Consider the following 24,820-nt stretch of genomic DNA (forward strand, 5'->3'; position numbering starts at 1 on the left):
TGCTTCAGTTTTTCAGTATTTATCGTTTTTTTTAATGCAGAACAAAGGCAGCCTGTTCGGCTGCAGACTGATCAGTGTGTATTTTGAGTCCTCTTCCCCCAGGATTTACTAAGAATCTCCTTCCAAACACCAAGGGAATTCTGCATGGGGCAGCCACATTGTTTTTTTTTTTTTGCTCTTTCCCTTCATTATGTTGCTTCAGCTATTTAGAACTCATTTCCATCAGGTGGAGTCAGAGCAGATTAGAAGATTACAATAGGGGCAGTGAGGCAATGGGTTAAGGTTAGAGAGGTGGGGGATGCCCCATCTCTGGAGACACTCAAGGTCAGAGCTGGATGGGGCTCTGAGCACCTGGTGGAGCTGTGGGTGTCCCTGTTTGCTGCAGGGAGCTGGAACCATTCTGCTCCAAAAGGCCCCTCCCAATCCAAACCTACGATCTGATATATATAAACTATGATTATCTTCAGTTGCAGAGGTGATTGTTAGCTGGGCTACTTGAGAGATAGGGGCAGAAAGCAAAGGCAAGAACGCTGACCTTGAATCCGACAGAGAGAGAATATCAACAGGAAACAATCCTTGCACAAATACTACAGGAAAAAAACCCAACAACACTCAAATGCTTTCATGGTGGTTTACAACTGCTCTTTACAGCTCAGTCCCTGCTGCTCACGCCGTCCCAGCCCAGTGCTTCCCGCACACGTTGTGTCTGTGAAGCCCTCGGGAGCATCCCCAGTCTGGAAGCCACCACCAGGCTCTGGCTTGGCCAACTCTTGTCCTCCTTCTTCCCTCACCAGATGAACCCAGGCCTGTTTCTGCTCCCAGCTCCACACCTCTGCTTAACTGCTTTTTTATTCTTCCCCTGGGCTATTCTAGACCTGCAGCCTAAGCCTTCTCTGGCGGAGGTATGCAATGTTCTCAGCCATCCTGGCCACTACTCACTCCCCTTTGCATTCCTCCTCGCTTGTTATTTCAGACATTTTGGCCTGGAAAAACGTCGATTCCCTTTTCTCCCATTCTCCCCTGCTCGACCTCTTCATCTGATGGAGCTGCACTCCCCCAGGAAGGCAGTGGTTAACCTGAAGACCATTGGGCTACTGGCTGGCCCTTCTCTGGGCCTCCAAATGATCTTTTCTCCAAGTGCTGTTAACATGTCTTTGTCAGCAGCTCCTGGAGGAGGACCAACAGATGGGACCAGTAAGGTGGGATTGGCAAGGTGTGACCTCCTGGACACAGAAACCTGCCCCTTGAGATCCCACTTTGCTGATCTGCTCCCTAGCTCTGGTATTCCCTCACTCTGAGCATGCCCTGAGCTAATATCAGCACCAAGCACTGCATTGCTCTCTCTATAATGGTAAGTGAATTGCACTGAAGTTAAGTACGTACTTTACTGCTGTTGCATCATATTAAATACACTCCTTGCTATTTATAGTGCTTTGAATGCGTGTTTTTTTTCCCCCGCTGTAAACTGCAGTTATTTCTGTCTCTGGTTAATTATAACGAGAAAACAGAAAAGCTTGTATATGCTAAAGTTGGCTGGAATGTGAAAGCATTTACCTGTTAATCCTCTTCAAATAGCACTAAAATGACAGGGCAGAGGGTATGAAAACAAGGCATTTGCTCCTTTATCCAAACACTTCCTGATGATTACAGGGTGTTCGACACAAAGGGCTGTGATTTAGAAAGGAAATTGCACTCCACTGAAAGATCTGCTCATCTGCAACGATATTTATAATCCACGCTCTCCCAGCTATAAAGGGCCATCCTGCACTCCGATAGGAAATGTACGGAGTGAAGAGGGCAGGGAATGAGGTCTGCATGGCAGGATGTGTTGGCAGGCACTGAGCACCTCCCAGCTCTGCCTTTAGTCCCTGAGTGACTTCAGCAAAGTCTTCTTAGAATCACAGAATCCTTGCGGTCAGAAAAGACCCCTAGGACCACCGAGCCCAACCACCAACCCACCACCCATAACCCTCTCTCTCTGCTGCTGTCCCACACCATGTGGCACTCTGCTACAGCCACGGGCACTCTGCAGCACTTGTGGCACCGAGATGTGTCTGCGTGGCACATCAGACTCTCCAGCCCTACAAGGAGCAAAACATTTACATCCAGAGGGCCAGCTCCATGCTGGAAGTCACGCTGTCCAAAGCCATCCGCCTCTTGGTTGTGCCTCCAGCTCATCCTACTGAGACGTGTGTTTTATTCAGTGAGAAAAGTGTTTTCTTTCTTTCTTCTGCCTCTTTGAAAGTTTCTACAGAGTTTTCAGATCCAAGCCCTCAGAACTGTCCTTCCATGAGCGAGTGAGAGGGCTGTCCATTTCCAAGGCGTTCCTGCTTGCTGGTAGCCAAGCTGTGTTGCCTATTTTCAGCCAAACACCAGCATGTTTTCACTGGGGCAATGCCAGCAGGGAATCCAGATTAAAAAAAAAAAAAAAGATTTTTCCAAATATTTCTCCAACAGCTCTAAATTTTTTTCTTAATGCAGGATGCTAATAAAAGCCAGGTTACACCAAAAACACTGCCAGGCTAGTGCTACTGGGAGGTGTTTTTTTAAGCTGCACCAAAGGAAAAAATTCAGCATCCAACTTGCTCATTACAGAGAGAAACAGAAGCGTATCCCTGCCTTTGCCCTGTCCTGGGGGAGCCAAAATCAAATGTGAAGGCCATGTGCTAGACTCAGGAATGTTTGTTCAATCTCCTGTTCCGTCTCCACTTTTTCCCACCATGAGGCCTTGCTCTCCTGACATTGTTTTGCTGATTGTAACCACAAGGTTTTGTTTTATGAGCTGTTATATCAGGGAAATGATACTCCTTGTGCTGTGTTTGTTAAGAGTTCGTTTGTGACTGCAAAAGAACGTTAATTAATCCCCCTACTGCTCCCAGCTCTGTGCAGCACTCAAAGCATAAGAGAGAAGAAAACAAACAACCCCAGCTCCTACTTCTTCCAGTTATAAAGCACACAGCAAGCATGGAGAGGGAAGGTTTCTTTCAGCCTCCTACACATCTCCTTTCTCTCCCCAGAGTCTTAAGGCACACATGAGTAGGTGTTTGTGTGCAGCTAATTGGGCTTAGGAGCAGCAGCACATCTTGAACAGTGTATTTACTGATGGAGTACCCATTTACTGATGGAGTGCTTGAACCAAGATGCTAGTTTTAACCATTCAGATTTGCTATGTCAGTATTGGCTCCCTGGGGAGGGGGTCACACCTGGTGAGCCCAACTATCAAACAACAACCCGTAACAGCTTCTAAAAAAACAGCCCAACCTACCAACACAGCCTAGAACTGGAAGGTCAACTCAGGTGTCCTTGGTATGTAAGATAGATGCTCTCACACTCAGCATATGGGTCGCTGAGGTGCTTCTATGTGGACTTGAACACATTCACTGCTGCAACATTAAGGAAGGGATGGATCTCATGTTCCAGCCCTGTGAGTGCTTTTCTACGTGTAGGTGTGCTGCTGGTGATGCTGATTGTTGTTGAAACAACAATGTGGTGGAGTTACAGGAGGACATTTTGAATTGAACATCGTGATTTAGCTCACTAGGAAAGGACAAGTGCTTACCTTTCTACCAGGCGGCCCAGGGAACCCAGTCAAACCAGGTAAGCCCACATCTCCCTGCGGGAAACAAGAAAGTTGCATTAGTTTTCAACAACATTTTCCCCGTGCTAAGTGTACTGTTACTGAAGTTATTTTGCCTACAGAAGTACCCAGTTATTGATATTTCTGATTCTAATTGCAACTCTGCCCGGATAAAAAGTGTAGATCTAAACACCATCTCTATTAACTGGCTGATATAAATAATAACCCCAGTTAATCAATGGCAGCTGCTGCTGGAGTCCAGTTTTCACCAACAGAATGAATGCTTAAAAGAAAACCCAAAAGATCTCATTCATTCTCATGCTTCATTTGCCTTTAGATAGGTGCTTAAATGGCCACGGCAAGAAAAATGCAGCTTTAAAATAACAGAAACAACAGGTACCTCCTGCCAAGCCCTGTGGTTGTGCTTATGCTCTGCTACCACACTGGCCTGGTTCAGATGTCCCCAGTGGTGGAATTAACCCACACAACATGAGCCAGACCCTTGTGGGCTGCTGGTGGGGGAATTGGTCAGTGTCTTTCTCTTCTGGAAGGGGATTGCATTGCATCCCAGCTGGTGTACACAAACTGTCATAGAACTGAGAAGCTCTTTGGTGTGAGAGCTCTAACATCTGATCCATTAGTTCAAGCCCATTTCAGCCTCCTTTGATTAGGATGAAAAAATCCTTCCAGGTCTCTAGCACTGTGCTGTGCCTGCTCAGTGAAATTGCATTTGGAGTATCTAGCTTGAAAATTAGGCATCACTCCAAACTCCTGCTGGAAATTCCTTGTTTCTATTACTGCTAACAGGAACAAAGCCTTGTTAACATGAGCTAAAAGCAATCTGGATCTCCCCCCTTCTTACAATGAGCATGCTTTCAAGAAAACAGTTCCAGATTGTGTGGGTGGATGGTTTCCATGTGATGCCATTCTGATACAGTCCCAGACATTTCAAAGGCACCTCGTGCTGTTAAGTTAAAAGCATCGTTTCAGACTCAGCCATCTCAACGACTGTGAGCTGTCCTCCAACTCACAGCCCCATGGATCACTGAGGCATCTGGTTTCAAACAAGGGTCTAAGCTCTTCATGGCTGATGCTTCCTATTAATGGTGCATTTATAGCAAGGCTTATGATGAAAGGAAGAAAACCAGCCCTCTTGTCCTGGATGTGAATTATGAAGTATTGTGCAGCCACCACGGAAAGAACTAATTGAGGTAGATACTGTGAAGCCCTGGATGCCCTTCTATTCATTTCTAGGCCTCTCTGAGGTCTTGTGGCCTCTGTAAAATTCACTCAGCTGTGAAACGGCAAAAATGGGGCTCATAGCTCACTGAAAAGAATTAGCAAAGCACGTGGTCCTTAACTTAGATAACCTGCTTTAGTCCTGAATCCAGGGTCCAAGTCTTAAGTTTTAATCCCAAGTCTACACAAGCAGCTGTATTGCTTATGGCTGCAGTATGAACCCCCTCCAAGTGTAGGCACAGAGCCTGAAGCACAGTGTGAGCTCAGTGACATCTTACCTTTGGTCCTCTGCGAGCTTTTCCAGGTGACAGCCCAGGATCACCTTTCTGACCCTGAAATGAAAATCTTAAATTAATGACATCACCCAGGGACCCAACACCCAGGTGTGGTCTTGATTCCATGAAGCCCCCAACTTAGACCAACATTTTGTTTCATCTCTGTCTTCTTCCCATACCTCAAACGTATTAAAGCCCTTAGGTATAGCTCTGTTTTTCCAGGGCTGGTTCTGACGTGGTAATACTGCTGCAGAAGTGCTGAGTTTTAAATAGTATTTGACAGTATTAAATTGACTAAAAAAAAGGATATCTGGAAGAAGGCGATGTCAGGACTTTCGATGCTTATTAGATCAGACAGCTGTGATTTCTTCCTTGTCTACAACTACCATCGCAAAAATAATTACCAAGCCTGTTATTGTGGATAAACCATCCTTAACAACTTCCTAGCTGCTGTTGTTTTCTTTAACTGTGGGGAACAGATGAAACTGGAAAGTTACACTAATTAGGCACCGCAAGCAGCCAGAGCAATTGAGAGGCATTCAGGCTGGCAGAGGAAGAGGCACACTTTATCTTAAGTGGCAGTATGCATTATTTTCCTGTTTAACAGCCGTGACGAGAGAACGTACAACCAAAGCCAATCTTCTGATAGAATTCCTTCTCAACAACTAATTCCAGGAGATTTCTTGGAAAATCCCAGGTTAAAATCTTAAAAGGTGCAAGAGATAGAAGCAGGAAAAAGGGGGTGAGATTTGCAATATGCCAGATTCTTTTGGAGGAGATAAATATTGGTTGCCAAGGGAAGTGCTTGGAAGGACCTGAATGTTGGACCCTACAGAAGAAGAATATTACCTGCTAATTGGTGTTTCTTATTAACACGAAGGTCAAGCTATGGCCAGCAGCTTCTCCATGCAGCATCAGTGCAGTGACATCTGACACACCTTGCTGCCCTCTTTCTCCCCGCCCACCATCCACCACAAGCTGCAAGGCTCGGAGTGAGGCTGCTTGGCTTTGGACTGTAGGGAGCGCTGCCAACTCAAGGCAGATGCATCTGTAGAGTTTCTGAATGAAGGCTGCCTGGTTTCCAAGCTCTCAATGAAGTCACACAGACAATCTTGCTTTGCATGCAGCTGTTATCAGGCAAGTCTCCCACTCTTTGAGCTGACCATGGGTGTCTGAGATCACAGCTCCTCACTCTTGCAAAATAAATATAGTGCTGCAGGTAGACACCCACCACCTCCATGAGCCTTCCCAAGTGCTCAGTGAGATGACCCTCAGTCGTGCAGAGGGGTTCATGCCTCTCAAACTGCTCCCCCATAAGGTCCAGATCATGCTAGCTGTCTGTGCCTTGTGTTCTATGTTTGACAGTACTCTGATCCTCACACAGGCGGAGAGCTCAGGCACAGTGGGATCACACTTTCCTAAGATTAAATAACAAGAGTGCATCAGGGCCAGCGAGCACAGATGTCTGATGCTGAGGGCTGAGGCTGAGGAATGCCCAGCTCCTCCTGTGCAGCGGCCACACAGTGAGATCTACCCTAACCTCATCCTTCAGCCCCCTGCCTACAAGCCTCTTGTGTTCCCATCCCAATTGATAGAGCACACGACTTCCTCTTGGAAAGGAAGATGTTTCCTCCTGTTTTTTTTTCCCTACCTGGGAGAAGTCGACAGCTGTGAAATTTAAACACCTCAGCTTCACAATCCCACTAATAGTATTTCAAGAATCAGTGGCACTACAGCCAAACCCTTTGCTAAAAGGAAAATTCAGCTTTGCCTACCGCAGTAACAAGGAGGATTTCTCCAGAGCAGCTAAGTAAAACACACTGATGTCTGGGTCCAAAGGCTTCTGCATGAGAGATACAAACCTAGTTGCTGTCATGCCTTTGGCAAACACAGCCTGCTGACAGGTACCTCTCCTCCCAGAACCGAATGCTTCTGGGCATCCACAGTGCAGAATCACCTCCATGCACACAGGCACTGTCCAACCTCATGAGCACTCTGTTAATTCAGCTGATAAAAATTATACCCCGGGTTACTTCCTCAGTGACAATACTTGCTGTTAGTCATTGTTTCCAAGCTCTATCTATCTGAGAAAGTTCAGCTTCCTTTTTGAGCTGTTCATTTTTTCCACATGGTTAAAGGCTGCTGAGGGCAGATGGAGCCCAGCAGCAGTTCTGCCTGGGCTGCCCTGCCTACAGCACAGGCCAGAGCTCCGGGCATGGGCTGGGTATGCTAAGAGAATAGCAGGTGGAACCTGGATTTAAAATGTAAAGGGATGAAATACCTTGATTTTCTGTGAAATCCAGCTTCTGGGACTGGTATAGCACTAAGAAATGAAGGGAAGGAGGGAAACCAAAGCTCTGGGAACCTTACAAAAAGTGCTTCGTACGCAGAGGTCTTGCAATGACATCTTAGAAGGCTCTCATTGATAGAGCTGGAGTTACAGCGGGTCCTGTTACATCTGAGCTGCAGCTCTCAGCTTCCTTTGCAAGCCCAGAGCTTCTTGTGCCACAGCATCATGGAGAACAGCCTAATCCTGCAAGCAGTGTCTGGGCAAAATTGGACAACGTAGTGCATACTGGTGGCCCCAAATCTCTGCTGAAGGCTGTGGCAGCAATCCATCCGCCAAAGGCTTTAAGCAGACAGCCAGGATGGGAGAAAAACGCTTATAGAAATGCTTTATTTCTGATAAGAAGCCAGCTGAATACAGCTTTGTGGCTATGTGATGATTTCTGACATTGGACTGATGTTAAAACAAATAAAAACCCCACAGCACAGAAAAGCATTTTGGCTGCACAGATTGGATCGGGCTGAATTTGCACGACAAGAAGTTAGATGAAAAGGACTTTGGTTTGACTTGTAAAACTCAACAAGTGTGATCGGAAGTCATTGGTGGAGAATAAATGCAGAGCACTGAGATACAGAACTTTTACAGCCTCACTTTTCAGGCCGTATAGCTACACTGCAGAATTTAAAACAGCTGCTGTTCACCAGCATGTCTCCAGTGCCTAATTTTTAATCGCGTAACGGCAGCGTGCCAAGTTTCCACAATCTTTTTCCCAGAGCATCAAGAGTGCTCTTAATATCCCTGCCTACTGATGAGATCATAAAGAGAAAGGGCTCTCGCTTGCACCTCCAGCCTCCTTGCTAGAGCTAACCTCTGCTAAGCACTGCCCTTCAAATCTCAACTACTTCTTGGCCCCAGTGGAGACCTCATGGGATAGATGAGGACATAGAGGAGGCAGCAGTGGGATGTGATTGGGAAGAGTTCCAGCTGACCAGAAACTCTGTAGAGAGAGAAGGGGAGGTGAGGAAGAAGGAAGCAAGAGAAGTGGGTGCTGCTAACCCTCACTGCTGATGAATGCTGTGAAATCCATGAGAAACAGAGTCAAGAAATCAGGATGTGGTGGGATGTTATGAGTGATTCCATTGCCCATGCCCCAGCACAGCAGATTGCTCCCTGCAACAGGCATAGCTCAGACAGGATCCTAATTAGGAAGAGTTTGCAATTAGGAAGAGGTGAGAATCAAGGAGCACAGTGGGGTCTCCTGAACAGGAAAAGGCTTTGGCTGTGTCCAAGCAGACAGGAGGGGATAAATGTCTCCAGCTACTCCTTGTTCTGTGGAGAGCTCCACTGGGACACATCAGAAACATGAAGGGAAATCTCCTCATGCCCATCAGTGCACACTTACTTTCAGGCCAGGTGGGCCAGGTGAGCCAGGGTTTCCGTGGGGACCTGGAGGACCCTAAAAAACACAACAAACACAAAATGAAGTCAAGAGGTGTCAGTAATATTCATTAGCACCAGCTCCCACCCACCCTTTGTGAAGGCGACACGTGTTTGTCACCATAAGATCCACTATGACCATGAGAAGGTTCAATGACAGCAAATATCCCCCATTCAGACTCATAAATACCTTGGGATCAGGGGAGGGGAAACTCTGCCCCAGAAAGGGCTGGAGGTGGGCAAAGGGCATTGCAAGTGCATGGGGGTGGGAACACTTTGTTAGGCCAAAGTGGAAGAGGATGGAAGCTGTTACTAAAAGGGCTTTTAAAATTGCTCATTATTTATTTAAGAAGAACTCTTTTCCCCTACAAGGGAAAGAGATTTTTGCATTTAGGGGGAGAAAAATGGAAGGCAGGGCAGTAAAACAGGCGGAGTGGAGGCAAGACTCAATTTAAAAACAAATACCATTTAGATTGGTGTTTCTGCATAGCTCTTACAAGCCAGCGACACCGTTCGAGCATCTACCTTAGATCACAAACACCACCATCTCCTTTTACATCACATTTTGAAAGCACTTTACATACTTTCCGAAGGCTATTTAAGGAGTTATCTGGAATAAACAGCTAAGAATAGTTTATCCCAGGATTGTATATAGCACAAAAGTTCTGTTAACCTTTCAGGCAGAAGTAGTAATAATTCTAAGCCCTCTTGAACACGTTCCTGAGAGATGAAACAACCTGAAGACTTAATTCCAAGGGCTTCTGTTCTGTCAAGACTGTGTGCAAGCTTAATGCCACTGTCAGGAGCACCATAGTGTACCCTCCAGTTAGGAGGAGTATGGGCTGGGGGATAAAAAGCCACTCACACGCTTTCTCAGTAAGCTAAACCTTTTCCAATGAACACTTCAGAGTACATGGGGCCAATGTCTTCAGGGCTGAATGTCCAAGGTTGATCACTGCTGTTAAATATGTGACTGCCACCCGAGTGCAGTGCCCTTGCCCTCTTTTGGAAGAGTATCAGTGAGCTGAAGTTTATTGAGTTTTATTTTTACCACACTGTAATAGGAAATAATGGTGTTTATTTTTTTTTTTGTCTAGGTATTGTATCTTATGGCATAAGCTGCTGATGAGTGCTCAGTGCATTTTACAACCCATGCAGCTCTGCTCTCAACAAGCTGTTCCATCAAAAGGCTGAGGCTCAACTTTCCAGATTACATCTTTTACCCAAATATTTTCAATGCCCCATTCTTAATTTCCTCCCATCTTTTCAGCCTGAAATTCCCTGATACCTTTAAGCCTGACTATGAATATGCAGCAAAACCGAAGCAACTTTAATTGATATTAAGGACTATCAAATGGTAATTTGAAAACCCGTATAGCTGCTGTAATTCAGTAGTCTTAAATAAATTCATTTTCCCATTAAAGTATGGGATCATCTGTCTCGTTGGGTGGGATGGAGACTTCATGTACAAGCCTGCAGTAGCAAAAGCACTTGAACTCATGTCTTCCAGGTCCTAAATAAGGATGAAAATCAATACAAGTGGCAGAAACCAGAGGAGTAAAGTCTCCATAAAAGATGGGTTCCATAAAGCACTTATGCATAAGCAATAATCTAGGTAGCCCTGAGCAGAGTTCATAAATTCTGACTGCTGTTAGATTTGAGGAGGGAATTCAGCTGTTATTTAAATTTGGAGCCGGGCAGCTTGGCTCAGAGCCCAAGAGAAGTTAGCTGAAATCTGTGCTCTGCCATCGCCTGGGGCAGGTTTAAAGGAGTTAGGCTGGAGGGAAGGCACGGTTTGGTGACTCCTAGCTGACAGGGAGAGCTTCCAGGAGGAAAGCTGGAACATAGGAAGCTGGGCTGCCCACCAAGAGCTCCTGGTTAGGAGACTCGCTGCGCCTCCAGCCAAGTTTGGTACAGCCTCTTCCAGAGCTAAACCAAAGCACAACACAACCATAAAGCCTTAACCAAAAGTGGGATTGTAAAGGAGGGAAGAATGGAGAAAGAATCTGGTCCCGTTATCCAGTGCTAAAACATGCGATTATGAGAAAACACAGGCTCTTGACGTACAAGACAGAGGATTTACCACTGAATTCAGTGAGACTCATAGCGTGTAATCTGAGCAAAGGAAGAGCAGAAACCCGTCCTACTCCCAGAGACCAATGTGGTCTCATGCTGGTGAAAATCAGCCGCATCCTGCTGATGAAGTGACAGTGGGAAGTCCAGTCTGGCACACCAGTGGCTGCTGTAACCACGTCTGGGGATTGTGCTAGACATTTTAAACTGCTCTCGTAACTGTGGAGAGAAAAGGGCGTAGTCTGGCAGTAGTCCTAAAAATGGTAAAAATAACCCATCTTGATGTGTTCCAACACGGTTAGTCCTGAATCTACGATTCCACCCACATTCCTGGCAGACAAGGAAGATGTGGTGTGGTACAGTTAGCTGGGCTGAGTAACAGAAGGTGCAGGACAGCACCGCCTTGGGAGCTGTTAGCAGTACAACGTCCAGCAGGTACGCCTCACACATTGATCCACTTGCCTATCTGCAAACCCCAAGAAGTCATCATGCCCCCAGGCTACACACATTTGTTCTATCAAGCCCAGTCCAATCTTTGATGCACTTCTATAGTGCCCAGCAGAGCTGCCCATCTCCACTTGGTGCTCCCTTTCTCCGTGGAGAAACAATTCAAGAGTTAATTGTTTCATAGTTCTACAGTTAACTGTGGTATTTTACTCATCCTGGATTTAGTTCATGTTCTCACTCATATCTAGAAATCGTGATTCTCCTAAGAATGTTTATCATCATTTACAGTCATCCTTGGAGATACCCAGGCTGGATGGAGCTCTGAGCACTGAAGGAGCTGTTCTTTGCAGAGTTGGACCAGATGAGCTTTACAGGTCCCTTCCAGCTCAAACCATTTCATAATTCTATGGTCACTACATCAGTCTTATTTCTCACTTCTACACTCGGATGATGTTGAGACCACTTAATCAAAAAGTCCCATAGCACTTATTATTATTTGCAATTGTGCCTCTCTACGTGCTCCTTTTGGCTTTCTCACAGTGACAGAAACAATCCAGTCCAGCGACGAGCTAACTTGCATCTGAAATGGTCCAAACCAGCACCAGAAATGCCACGGGAAATGTAATCACAGAGAGCAGCAGCCCAGTGCTCAGCAGCAGAGCGACCAGAACAATCCCTGAATGTGTTCCCCAAGAGAGGAGGGCTTCCCAAAGGTGACAATTTGTCATCTCCCTGGCATGCAGTGTATGGTTATGACGGCCTCTTGGGAGCAGTGCTGCGCAGCTCTGGGTGACGCGATGGAGATGGGACCCTGAGCACAGAAGTGCTTTTATGTGTGCTGGGTCACAGCCCCCCGAAATTAACAATAGTGTAACTGTGCACAGCTGTCTCGGCATTCACGAGGGGGGAGATATCCTCGGAACTCCTGCTTAAATCAGAGAAAGTCAGAGGAACGACCGCTCCTTCAGAACCCATTACGCCTTGGGCTTTCCCTTTTCTGCCTCTGACCTTTGGCTTGCTGAAATATTTGAGGTGAAACCAAACAAACCGTTTCTTTAAACACTTCTTTTCAGAAATGGGAAAACCTTCCTCGTGGAATGAGGATATGGGGGAGCCCGAACAGCTGGCGAACTCCTGGCTTGTTTCAAGGGGAAGCACTGCATTTGGAAGGAAAGGGAGACTTTCTGCAACCACAGCCCAAATGTGGCAGGGATGTGTCGCACCGCGACCTCGCAATCTTTCAAGGTTCACAGGAGCGTGGTAAGAGCATCCTGAAGCATATGTGAGTGCTTTTCTCCTGCAGTGGTCTGAGAGATCAAACAAGAGCAATTGCAGTGTGTCAGGCTTCAAAGCTTCGCTCCAAATTCTGCCTCTGGCCTGTTGGGTGGCCAGGGGTAAAACATACCCCTTGGGGAAAATATGCCCCTGGCACATGCGTTTGCTCACCTGTTTAATGGGGAAATTGATTTCAAGCAGACTGGGGGGTACAGGGTGGATTTTAGGAAGGAAGGGGTCCTTTATGTGACAGTGAGAAACACGCAACTTATGTTTAGTAAATCTCTCTGCCCTCATGGCTGCAGTATGTTCTGCATATTGCAGTATATTCATGGCTGCATGCGTGTTTTCTCTCTTCACGGATCTCTGATGCTGAGTGCTTGGGTGTACAGTTCATTTCTTCCTCTTAGGATAGGGGTAAACTTAAAAATCAAGGAAATGTCATTTTCAAGAAGACTTTAGAATCCACTTGGCTTCTGTGCTGTTTTGCACTTGAGCACTGTGCCCCAAACCCTTTTTCAAACCTTTACAGACTGGTATTTGTTACTGCAAATCGGGGGCATTTGCTTACATGGAAGAGCAACTTTCTGGCTGTAAGGCGAAGCTGGAGATATTTATCTGCTGGAAACAAGGAGACAGACTCATGGGAGCAGCCAGCTTTCCCTACGAACAGCCTATGACCACAGTCTCACCCCTCAAAGCAGAAGCTAATCTGAGCTTTCATTTAACTCTGACCAATACGGGGGGAGAAAGGGAAATAAAACAGAGGCAATACAGAATTCAAAGGAGTGGAAATACTGTGCTACATCAGCAAGACAGTCATGTTATGGGCTTCACAGCTTCACAGCTACAGAAGGTCATAAGTCAAATGCTGCAGCTAGACCTTCAAATAAACCAAGTTATTGTATAAGCATTATAATACAGAAATCATGCAAGCTACAACATGGACAATCATTTCAGCCATAAACTGCATTGGCAACAAGAGGAAACCCTTCATTTCCTCCAGTATCCAGCACTGCAAAGCTGCACGCAGCACTCAGCTCCCCTCAGCAGGTCCATGCTTGGGGGACACCTCATGGGATACCTTAAGGGATGCTCCATGGGAACACGTCATGAGACACCTCATGGGACACTCCATGGGTTACCCACAGGCTGGTACAGGAACTGGCTGCTTTATTTCAGGATCAAGTGAAGCAGAGGTAGAACACACCCCCAGCCATGCTGAACATTTATTTTGAAATGACTCATGCACAACAAAAGCAAAAGATGCAAGAATTCCCCTAAGCCTGTCTTAGTTTCTGGCAGGTCCCCTTCCTTGCATTTAAGTCCTTAAACCCTGAAGAACCACAAGAAAAAAAATAAGAAGAACACTTTGCAAAGTCAAAACAACTCACGCACAGAGCAGTACTGTCTTCAGTGCTCCGGGCCAGACATTTACAGGGTGACCCTTTTGCCCCCTCCCAAAATTAGCACAGACTTTGCAGCAGCCCGAGCCAAGCCAGGCTCAGCTGCGTGAGCACTTCCTAACTGGGAACTCTTCCCTGGGCTGATTCTCAGCACCTCTGGCAGGGGCTGAACTCAGAGATCCTCTATTGTATTGCAGGGGATTGTCTTAAATATAGGATGAGGAATAATGCCAAGTTGTGACATGGTTTTCCACAACGCTTTTTTTTTTTTTTTTTTCTCCTAGAAAAAACTGCAGTTTTGGCAGATAGTGGAATTCAGAGGTAGAGGTGAAAGTTGGTCATCCTCACAGCTGGGCCTCCAGACATAAAGCCTGGTTTGCACACCACAGGACTGCAAGAAGTAGCACCAAACAGCTGCATGGTGTTGGGTTTGGGGTAAGAGCAAACCTGCAGTCTTAATGGGGACATGCTGATAAAGCCAAAGTCCAGGCAATTTGCTGATGTGGTCCCTGCTTAGATATTTGTAACAAATATAAAACAAATAACAAATCCAACAAATCTCCCCAGGGAATGCACAGCCTTCTCACTCCTCGCCTCATGGCTGGTCCTTAAACACCTTACATAAGGTTGAGTTTTAGCCAAATAGGTGTGAGCAGATCTCTCTCTGCAGCCAGGCCAGGATGCTGCCTGGATCACAGATCCATGCATTCCTGGAATGCACCCTCATGCATGTGTATCTGTTGATTCCCAGCCCACATCAACTCAGGGCTGAGGACCAGACCTTGTGGGACAGCACCTTGCTACCACGAGAATGGTGCCAGTGGTTAACAGTACGGGTAGGGCATGCTGCCCACTGGAAACAAAATGAGAGAAGGAAAGCTCATCCTTCTGAGAGCCATTTTAAAATGTTCATCCCCAGCCTTTGTTGCTGTCAAATCTTAGCTTGGAGAGGCTGCAGATCACCAAAAAGTGCCGTCCTGAAATCTTTAACAGGGAAGGAGAGAAAGGAGGAGAACCAGACCTCAGCTGTGGTCTTGAAGCAATCACTGCTCAGCCTCAGGACCACACAACAGCCCTTGGAGCAGCAGGACAGGTGGCAATAGGTACAGATGGAGAGAAATAGAAGTTCTCAAAGTACTTACTCGGGAGCCTCTCTTGCCTGGTGGTCCCGGTAAGCCCGGCAGACCTGGTGGACCCTAGGAAAATAGAAATAAACATTACAGACTGTTCTACAGCAGGGTGATTCTCCTGAGTGTTTCAAGGAGACCTGTTTGGATGAGACCAGGCAGCATGGCCAAATTATAACAAGGCCAGAATTCCCCTTCAATTTCTGCTACTGCTATAAAGGCCTCCAAGCTGTGTACAACATCTGCAGAAGCAAGTATTTCCAGTGAGCAGAATGCCAACACCTTTCCACCATGAACTGCATTCCCATGAGCACAGCTGTGGTTCACACTCTGTTTGTTACCCAGACCTGTGCTGCACCATGGGGGTAACACAACTGCCTCCAATTCAGTTTCCTGCTACCTGCCACTGCACACCAGCAGCCATGTGTTAGCACATTGACGAGGAGGGCACGCTCTGGGTTGTAATATATACCAAAGAAAACATGCCTGAACTAAGTAATTCTGATAAAGAAACACTCTGCTCACGATACCAGCCCTCCTGTGCAGCAGGTAAGCAATGAATTATTTGGTATCAGAGGAATCATTTAAAAGACATCCATCCAAACCTTGTTCCTGTAGGAAAAAGCCAGGGGGGAGAGTAAGCAAAGCCCAGGGCAAGTCTCTCTGTGCTACTATTTTGATGGGACATCAAATGAACCAGAACATTTCTTTCTTAAGTTATTTCTATCAGCAGTACAGGAAACAAAGAAATGATTGTCTCTCTTCTCCCTCTCCCTCTCCAAGATAACTATCAAAACATGCATCCAATGCAACCAATGCAGCTGGAGTTTTAATGGAGATTAATTCAAGATTAATTAAGATTAAAATAATAAAAGATTAATTCAAGTCCCTAACCTCTTCTCCAGCAGAAGCCATTCCTCTTTACCCCTAAAAGGAAATGTAAAAGAGAAGATGCAACTGCCTGAGAACCACGTTCCCCAAGTACCAGACAGGAGGTGACCTCCTCCACCTTCCTGCTAACAGCAGCTGCAATTGCACTTGGCCACATGAGCAAAAACGTTCTCCAAAAATATTCACTGTTCAGAATAAACTGAAGCTGACAAAAACAAAGGACAGAGTGAATACCTGCACTGGAGTGGAGGTACGGAGTTAGGGAAAGGGATACAGAAAACAGTACATAATTCAGGGCTTCCTAACACTTTGTTTGGTTTAATTTCCTTCAACCTATCTTTTCTTTCATGAAAATAAAAGGGATAAAGTGACTGTAGGATAGGTATCACAGAATTATAGGATCACAGAATGGCTCAGGTTGGAAGGGGCCTTAAAGATCATCCAGTTCCAGCCCCATTCCCTACCATGAGCTGGTTTCCAGCCAGCACATCAGGCTGCCCAGGGCTCCAGCCACATAGCTAAAAGGTGACACAATATGGTGGTCAATATGCATAGGGCAAGGGCACGTTCAGAGATAAATAAGTAAAGCGTGGTGGAGATGACAGAGGTGGCTGGATAAACATGTGTAGTTGCTGTGAAACATGACACGAGGCCACGCTCCTGCTTCTCACATGGTTCCTTGGGAGCTGGATTGGATGGGACATGCATCGTGCCTTCCCAGTGACTCATCTCTCCTCTGCCTCGTGCCCCATGCACAAGGCTCTGTGTCATCCAGCTCCGGCTTTCAGACAAGAGGCCCACGTCAGACAACTGGAGAGAGCAGTGCTGAAATACACATGGAGAAAAATGCACATCCGCAGAGGCAGCCAGAGAAGAATAAGGTTGGACCAGGGCCCAGCTACTTACAGACGATGGATGCTGTCCCACTTAAAACGTAAAGCTCTGAGACGTGAGAAGCAAGAGACATCTATCAACACAGCACGCCTCTACAGCCTGCCTGCAGGTTGGGTGTTAGGAGGAGTTTCTTCTCAGAAAGAGCACACGGGCACAGGCTGCCCAGGGAGAGGTGGAGGTACCATCCCTGGGGGTCTCTGAGGAAGGGGAAGGTGTGATACTCTGGAACACAGCTTATGGGCAATAGTGGTGGTAAGGTGGATGGTTGGACCGGATGATCTGAGAGCTCTTTTTGAACCTTAATGATTCTATGATTGTAATACCCACTCAGTCCCTACGCTCATCAGAGCATCTTCCCCCTCAGCCCGCATGCAGGGATGGAGGGAAGAGTTAAACAAATCACACAGAGCCTGGGTGGACCGTTCCATCGTAACCCCTTCGAGCATCCCTGGGGAAAGCCATTGTAAGCAGTGGGAAGTGCTCCGAGGGGCAGGAGGGAAACCTTTTCCTGGCAGCTGGAGGAAGATACCACCTCTGCCCTCCCCTACATGGATGCCCTGTGGGACCAGCAGAGCTGTCAGCCTCCTCCAGCACTTTGCTTCTTGTCTCTGGCTTCTCGCCTACTCCTCACTGCAATCTGACGGCGGAGAACACACACACACCCTGTTATCACACAAAGCGAATTCAGAGATCAAGGAGAAACGTGGCAAAAGCAGATCCTCTCTCTTCTCAAGCCAAACAGCAGAACTGTGAACCAGCCCGAACAGCTCTGTGATCAGCTCATGGCAGCCACATGAAAGTTTAACCCTTCTCGGTTTCCCACGGTAGCGTTAGCGATGATGACTGATCCCACCAAATGATTATGGGATTTATTCTAAGCTGCTGCTGGGAAACTTTCTGGCGCAAAAAGGATGCTTTTCGTAGCTTCAAATTGCACATGGAAATTTAAGCTAGGTTGTCTGAAAGTGAAATACGTCGGACCCGGAGGACAAGAGAAATCTCACCGCTTCCTCCTGCTGCTGAGATCAGCCAGCTCATCCCTCTGCCTTTCCCACATCGCAGCCCTCCCCACGGCTTCCCCTGCCCACAGCAACACCCCTGGGAGCCGAGCTGCCTTCAGATCTCAGAACCTGAGCAAGGCTGAACCTGTTCAGGAAAGGCTTCAAGCGGAGCGTAATCGGTACAGGAATCGGTGCCGGTGATGTGGGAAATGACTCTCTTCCTTTTGAATGATTTCGGATTCATATCACTCAGGTTGCAAACTATTTCTGTAATTGCTCCCCCAGGGGCAGGGACTCAGCCTAGCAGCAAATAGCTGATGGATGCCCAGGACACGATTCAGTCACATTCCAGCGCTCACTGACAGATGGACACGTTGGTATTGGAGGGTCTCTCCACTGCACTTGTGCCCCCCAAGCTCTGTCCCCCCACACATCCCGTAACTGTCTGCACATCAGAGCAGGGCGTGCTGCTGTGTGCAAACAGGGGAGGGAAAGCCGAACATTATTCCTTCTCAGATGCTAAGACACGTGGTAAAAGCCACCTTAAAAGTGACTTCAGAAGATGCATCCAAAGCTTCTCCCCATGCTAGCACCATAAGCAGGGATGTTTTTCACCCCTGCAGATGGAGAACCTGCCCTGCTTTCCTCCTGGACGTTTCTTCCGTCAGCTCTCTGCCATAAGTCCAGCATTCAGTATTGCACACCCAGAGCATGGAGGGACTGAACAACCGCAGGGGCAGCACCAGCATTAGATTTTCCCTGCTCAGGAGAATGGAAGGTGAGAAGAACTCATCCCAGAGGACACACCAGCCCCTCCACATCTCTCTGCCCTTGCCAGCACTGTGCAGGGGAGGAGAGAAAACCTGAACCCACGGATTTCTGGCAGAAACAAAAATGTTGGCGGAAAGCCACTCCTCTAACACCATTTCTGGAAGGGAGACAGATGTGTACTCCGGGTCTGTACAACAACTATTGCAGAGAAGTCTTGTCCACAGCTGGATTCCAAATTGTGTGGCAGCACTATACAGCAAAATATTAGTACTGCAGTTGATGAAAACAGCTTTTCTGCAGACATAGAGGGAACAGTCTCTGCATGAGAAAGGCAGTCTCAAGCAAACCCAGATCCTGGAAGGAAGTCTAAAGGGGTATGAAGAAATAAAGGGATCCCACACTCTATCACTCACTTTCTGCTCCTAGAGGGTTTATGAAATACCTATATATGCATTTATAGGACACATCTTCCTGTGCTGCACATCTGTCTCGATTGCACTCTCAATCACTCCTCTTCAAAGTGAACTTCGTCTTATGCAAATAGAGCTCTCTGATGCTTAGTCATTTGCCTACAAGATTTTTTCCCTTTGAGGATAATTCTGGTTAAATTAGCAAAAAAAAATACGATCCAAGGGCACAAGTGAAGCTGAAACTTTTCCCATGTATTATACAAAGCATGCTATTTCTTCCTTTCAAGAGAAAACATGACTCATTCATTAAGAGACATTCAAACGCATTGTGTGTTCCTAATTTATCATAGACTGTCAGCTCAAGCAGCTTTTCCTGGTACAAGGAGGATTGGAAATAGGCCCTTCATATCTTATCAGTGTTCCCAATCACCTCTCTCTCCCCTGAACGGTGATTGTATTGGCAAGGATCGCTTCTCTGTGAAGGGAGCTGCTCTCCAAAACAAACCACTCGTGTGGAAGATGGCAGCTGGAGCAGTCTAGACTTGGGATGGGCTCAGAAACATCTGCCTTTGCAATGATGCTGCCTGCCAGAGCCTTACCACACCTCTGTCTGGGCTGCTGCCACCAGCATTCAGACCCAGCGACCCAGACAGAAACTGGATGAGAAGGGTGCTTGCTTGGGTACTCCACAACCCAGCTGTGCCATGGCAAGACTTTGCTGCAGCTCTTCGACATGCACAGAGCACACATCCCTGATGATGGAAAGGTGGAGGGCTGCAGCACCCTACGCCGTGCAGCAAAGCTGCTGCATGCACAACCCCCTCCCCAGCAAGAAAACACTTTCCCACCCACTGAAGGACTCCAAACACCTATTCTTGTGAGGGCTTGAGATGCTGGCCCTCAAACCCAACATTAAGCATTATTATCCTGTTGTGGCTGCCCTAGCTGTTTGCAGCCATGTGCTGGGGTAGTGCAGGATGCTGGCCAGCCCCACGTAGTGCCCAAGTCCTGACCTAGCACAGTGCTTGGGGGCTCTTTTTGCAACATCTCCCTCCTATCCAGAAGAAATTCACAGCAGAGATCCCAAATGCTTGCGGTTATTAATGGTTCCCAAGCAATTTTTTTCTTTTGTAAGAGCATATTATCCTCCCTCCCAGTAAAACCCAACATTCCTGAAGCATTAATGCTCTGCATGTGAGACAGTGTCAGCGCTTCCTGTTGTGCAGCACCGTGGTGGTCTTCTAGGACAGACAAACCCGCAGGCAGTGCTGCCTTTTGCTTCGAGGTAAATGCATCCCTTCAGCCTCCTGATTGCACTCCTCTAACCACGCAGACACTTCCCTCAGCTGCAGGGAAGGGGCCCCTCTGCATGGCTGAGGTTACACCACAGTTATTTTGGTACTGCTCACAAAAAGCACAGAGACCACAGCGCCTGAGTCATCAGTGCCTCATCCCCGGCTGTCATTCACATCCTAATTCTGGGATGATCAGGATGAAGGACGCTCCTTTCTCCTCTCTTGGTAAGAAGATGGAGAGCCCGACCCAGCCTGTCGTGTGTAGCACCATGGCCAGCCTGGAGACCTGCCCTGACCTCACCAGAGCATCTGTCTGAGTGCCAGGATGCTCCCAGGCAATTACTCAAGCACAGAGCATTTATCCGAGCTCGCTCTGAGCACACTTGTCTGATCATCAGAGTGCTGCATTTCTCAGTGTGTCAGCCCCATTCTGGTCTTTTCTCCTTTTTCTGTTCCCACGTCAGAGATATTCAAGGAACCATTGTACAGAGATCCCCGATGAGTCACAGGAGCCAGCTCCAGCCGTAACCTTTCCTCCCTAAGTGCTGACTTTGTTTCCAGCAGTTGGAGAGGACAAAGCCAGGCAGAGCCTCAAGATGTTCTCCTTTTCCTCAATTCAGAACTCCAGTTCTCAGACCAGATGGAAAAATGCTGCCATCTCTTCCCTCAGTCCTCACAGCCTGAATCAGTTTCTTTGCTATGATTCACAAGTCGAGAGGGATTTTCCACTCCAGTTCAATAATTCACTCTTTAAATTGCAGGGGGAAGTGGGGACTTGGAGCCTGGTCACCCTCAGCACAGCACAGGGTAAGAAGTCCAAGACTTCTCCGGGCTCAGTGTGGGCCACACAGATGTACCCATTACAGGTAAGGAGTGTTTTAAGAGAAGTTCACGATCGCTGAACTTCTGTTCTTGGAATTATGCCTGAAACGCTTCTCCGTGAAACACTGCCCACAGATAAATCTGCAGGAGCTCATTCTGCCTACTCAGGGATTTTGTGAAACGTCTCCAAGCACAATGACTACAGCAGGGATGTGCCTGTGAAGTCAGGCATCCTTCACCTCTCCCACAGCTGGAAACCTCTGGAAGAAGCACACCCCTCAGTAACTCCCCCCAAAAAACTACCAGAGAGAACCAACACGCTGCTTTGAAAAGCGAGAGGCAGGACATGCCAGTCTTGAAGATTAGCAAGCGTCATGGGCTCAGCAAAACACATCCCTTGCATTTTAGGGGTTCCAACAATGAGTGGGGCACATCTGCAGACACAAGGGCTGTTGACTGTGCTCCTTGAGCTTGCCTCAAATTTTCCATTGTGTACCCTTCTTTCACTATTTTAAGAAGTCAGCTGTAAAAATTTGCTCTAGGCTGGAACTTGGCAACCGAAGTCTCCGTCTGGGAGAAACTTATACATGTACAACCCCTCTCTCACATATATATATTACAGCAAAAGGCTTGGGTTGGAACACCAAATCCTCCTGAACGTTGGCCAGATTAAAGATTCTGTTTGCATTCTTACATTAAAAAAAAAACATGTTAGCAGATAATTAGTGTGGCCTGACTGCTTTTAGCATTACAAACTGTGTGTATGCTTGCGATGGCCAAAACACACACACCCTGAGAGTGCTTACTGCACGTGGGATGCTGCAGTTACATTTATAGAGGAAACTCTTTGTGTGTTTTGAGAAATAAATGAAAATAACAAAACAAACAAACAAACAGAAAACATTATACAATATAAATAGAGAAAGGGTGTTTTTTTGTTTGTTTTTGTGTTGAGGGGTTTTTTTTTTTGGTATTTGCATTTGCTTTTCTGGAAACACCAATCCAGCTGAGCTGAGACTATGAAGAGTTATGAAGTGCTCAAGCTTACCTGAGGTCCTCTATCTCCTTTCACTCCTGGGTATCCCAGTAAAAATGGAAATGGAGTGGGCCCGAAGGGGTCAAAGATCTGATAGCCATCGGTTGCAGCTGGGGTGGTGAGGTTGAAAGCCTGTGCCTGGGCTCTGGAGACAGGACGGGCAGCCCCCAGGGGTGGTTTGGTGTACACCAGAGGGACACTGCCAGGATCCCCTTTCCTGGTGGGAGGTGGCACATGCTTCTTTGGAATGGTCCCAGTGGTTGGAGTCTGTGGGGTTTGCTTCAGGGTGACAAAGTGGACGCTGCTGGTTGTGTTGTCAATCCTCCTCCTTGTGGGCTTTACAGTACTGGGTGCTTCAGAGGACCTGGTGGTTGGTTTTTGGTTGATTTTCTTTTTGGTCTCTTGCTTGGTCTCTTTCCTGCTGCCTGTGACAGGGCTCGGGCTTGTTGGCAGGGCCTTTTTGGCACTGGGTAAGGGAGTTTTCTCAGTGTGCACGCTGGAAGTGGGCCGAGACACCCTGAGGGTTGTCACTGTCCCATGAGGCAGTGAACGGGTGGGTGGCTGTGTCACAGTACTCAACGGAACAGGAGATGGGGCCACTGTAACCTTTGTGGCTTTGGTTGTCTGTCTTGGCAGTGGCGGCTGGGATGAGACCAAGGCAACAGTTGTAGCACCCGAACCCCGAGTCTTGAGGGGTGCAGTGACCCTGCCAAACGCCAAGGATGGGGTGGCAGTGGTCAAGTTCTTCAGACCCTGAAGTGAGGGCTCCATATGCTGTGGAGTACTTGGGGAGGCACTGGGATCCCTGGGCAGGATGGGGATGAGCGGGGGCAGGTTCGGCCGGTAGGTGTCTGCTTGCCTGCACTGTTTTTTTAGGTATTTACAGTAATGATGAGCTGCCTTGGCGGAAGGATAAATATCAAACTGGCAGATGGCTCCTTCGAACTGCACGGAGTGATGGTTCATCTTCCCAAAGAGGAAAGATCCATGTGGATCCAATGCCTCGTCCTTTTTAAAATGCAAATCCGCATGTACTCTGCGCTTCCCACAAGAAGTAAATAAAGTGACTGTCTGGCCACGGATATTGATGGCCATATTGTGCCACTGGCCATCGTGAACATTGTAATCAAAATATACAGAGCGTTTGTGGCCCACGTACACTATTATCTTCCCAGGCACAAACTGAACCCCCAGCTGCAGTTTTTTCTTTTTGCTCTTGACAGCAAAGAGGAAAGCATTGTTGATGCGGTGGGAGCACAGGCTCAGCACTAGGAGCAGGTCAGTGCTGGAGCCTGCAGGGAAGATGGTGCTGACCGGTGCTTCGAGGCGTGCTCGCTGAGTAAAGATAACCCCTGATTTGAGAGGAATGACCCCTTGAGGAATGGCGCGGGATGAGGACAATCCACTCGATGGCCTTCTCCCTCCCAGCCCCAGTCTCTGAAGAACATCCACATCTGAAAGGGAAACGATAAGAAAATGTGAGTTGGTGAGGGACGTGGCTGGACCCATGTAAGGTGGCTATCAGGTCGAGCCAGTCCGTGCAAAAGTGCAATAGGTGAGAAGAAACCTCAACCCTCCTCTGACAAAGAGACATTCATGTGATCAAAACTGAGCATGCATAGCTCTTTCTCCTGCACACAGTGTGAAAAGCAAGTGCACACTCAGCTCAGTCATCAGCAATTGCCAAAACTCATCAGCTCCATGGTGCATCTGGCTAGCTGTCCTGTCCCATCAGAGACCAGCTCCAGATGTTCTGGAGGGAGCTGAGCTCACGGCAAGGCAATTTCTCACTGAGCACCAACACTCCACTTCTCTGAGATGTAGTTCTGAGTACTGACTGCACATCTGGAAAGGAATTTGAACAACAGACTGAGCAGAAATTGCAAAATATTATACCCCCAGAAGGCAAGAAACAGAGCCTTCAAAGAGAGCAAAAGCCTTCTATCTGTCCCTTTCCAGACTGGTAAGCAGCAGCTTCTGCTCTTAGAGCCTCTGGAGAGTTTTGGTAAGCAAAGGTGCTTCCCAACATGAAAAAATTACATCTAGATTTCTCTGAACTTCTTCAGGTTCTCAACAGCAGTGCTTATTTTTTTTTTCTCAGCGGATCATCTTTCAGCTTTATATTATTTCAGTAAGTTGGAGGAACTGGGCTTGAATTGTGAAAAGCTGAAAAACTAGTTGTGACTGCTATTGAGCAGGTGGAATTTACCAGGTGCATTGCTCAAGAGAAAACAGGTTGCTTGCAGTCCACAGCACCCATATCTGTCCACTGATGCTGGCAGAAGCCTGCAGGGGACATACAAGCAGAGTCCTCTGGTTTCTGGCCCCAAAGTCTAACAGAAGTCACACAGCCTAGAGTCCAAAGCAGATTAGCAGGCAACAGCAATACAGCCTGGAGCCAGCTGGCTGCAACTTCAGCTTAACTACTTCACTGGGGAAGATGCTCAGGTCTACGTGAGAAGAACTGCAAAGGTAAATGTGCCCAGACCTGAAGAAAGGTCTCCATGTGCCTAAAACTCCGTTCTCATATCCCAGATCCAACTTTTAGTCTAACAAG

The 24,820-nt window shown here is 47.3% G+C and overlaps 1 protein-coding gene across 1 annotated transcript in view; it reads right to left on the bottom strand.

Annotated features, from left to right (window-relative positions):
- COL27A1 (collagen type XXVII alpha 1 chain) overlaps positions 1–24,820 on the bottom strand; it is a 123,700-nt gene that overhangs the window by 87,760 nt on the left and 11,120 nt on the right. Inside the window, exons 3-7 of the mRNA XM_065737606.1 lie at positions 22,276–23,717; positions 15,159–15,212; positions 8,781–8,834; positions 5,095–5,148; positions 3,560–3,613 (exon numbers count right to left, since the gene is read on the bottom strand). Of these exons, the coding sequence (XP_065593678.1) occupies positions 3,560–3,613; positions 5,095–5,148; positions 8,781–8,834; positions 15,159–15,212; positions 22,276–23,717 (1,658 nt within the window). The remainder of the gene's footprint in view (positions 1–3,559; positions 3,614–5,094; positions 5,149–8,780; positions 8,835–15,158; positions 15,213–22,275; positions 23,718–24,820) is intronic.

The sequence above is a fragment of the Cyrtonyx montezumae genome, unplaced genomic scaffold, assembly GCF_038088225.1.
Source record: "Cyrtonyx montezumae isolate F1298 unplaced genomic scaffold, pur_monq_1.0 scaffold_20, whole genome shotgun sequence".
Classification (NCBI taxonomy): Eukaryota; Metazoa; Chordata; class Aves; order Galliformes; family Odontophoridae; genus Cyrtonyx; species Cyrtonyx montezumae.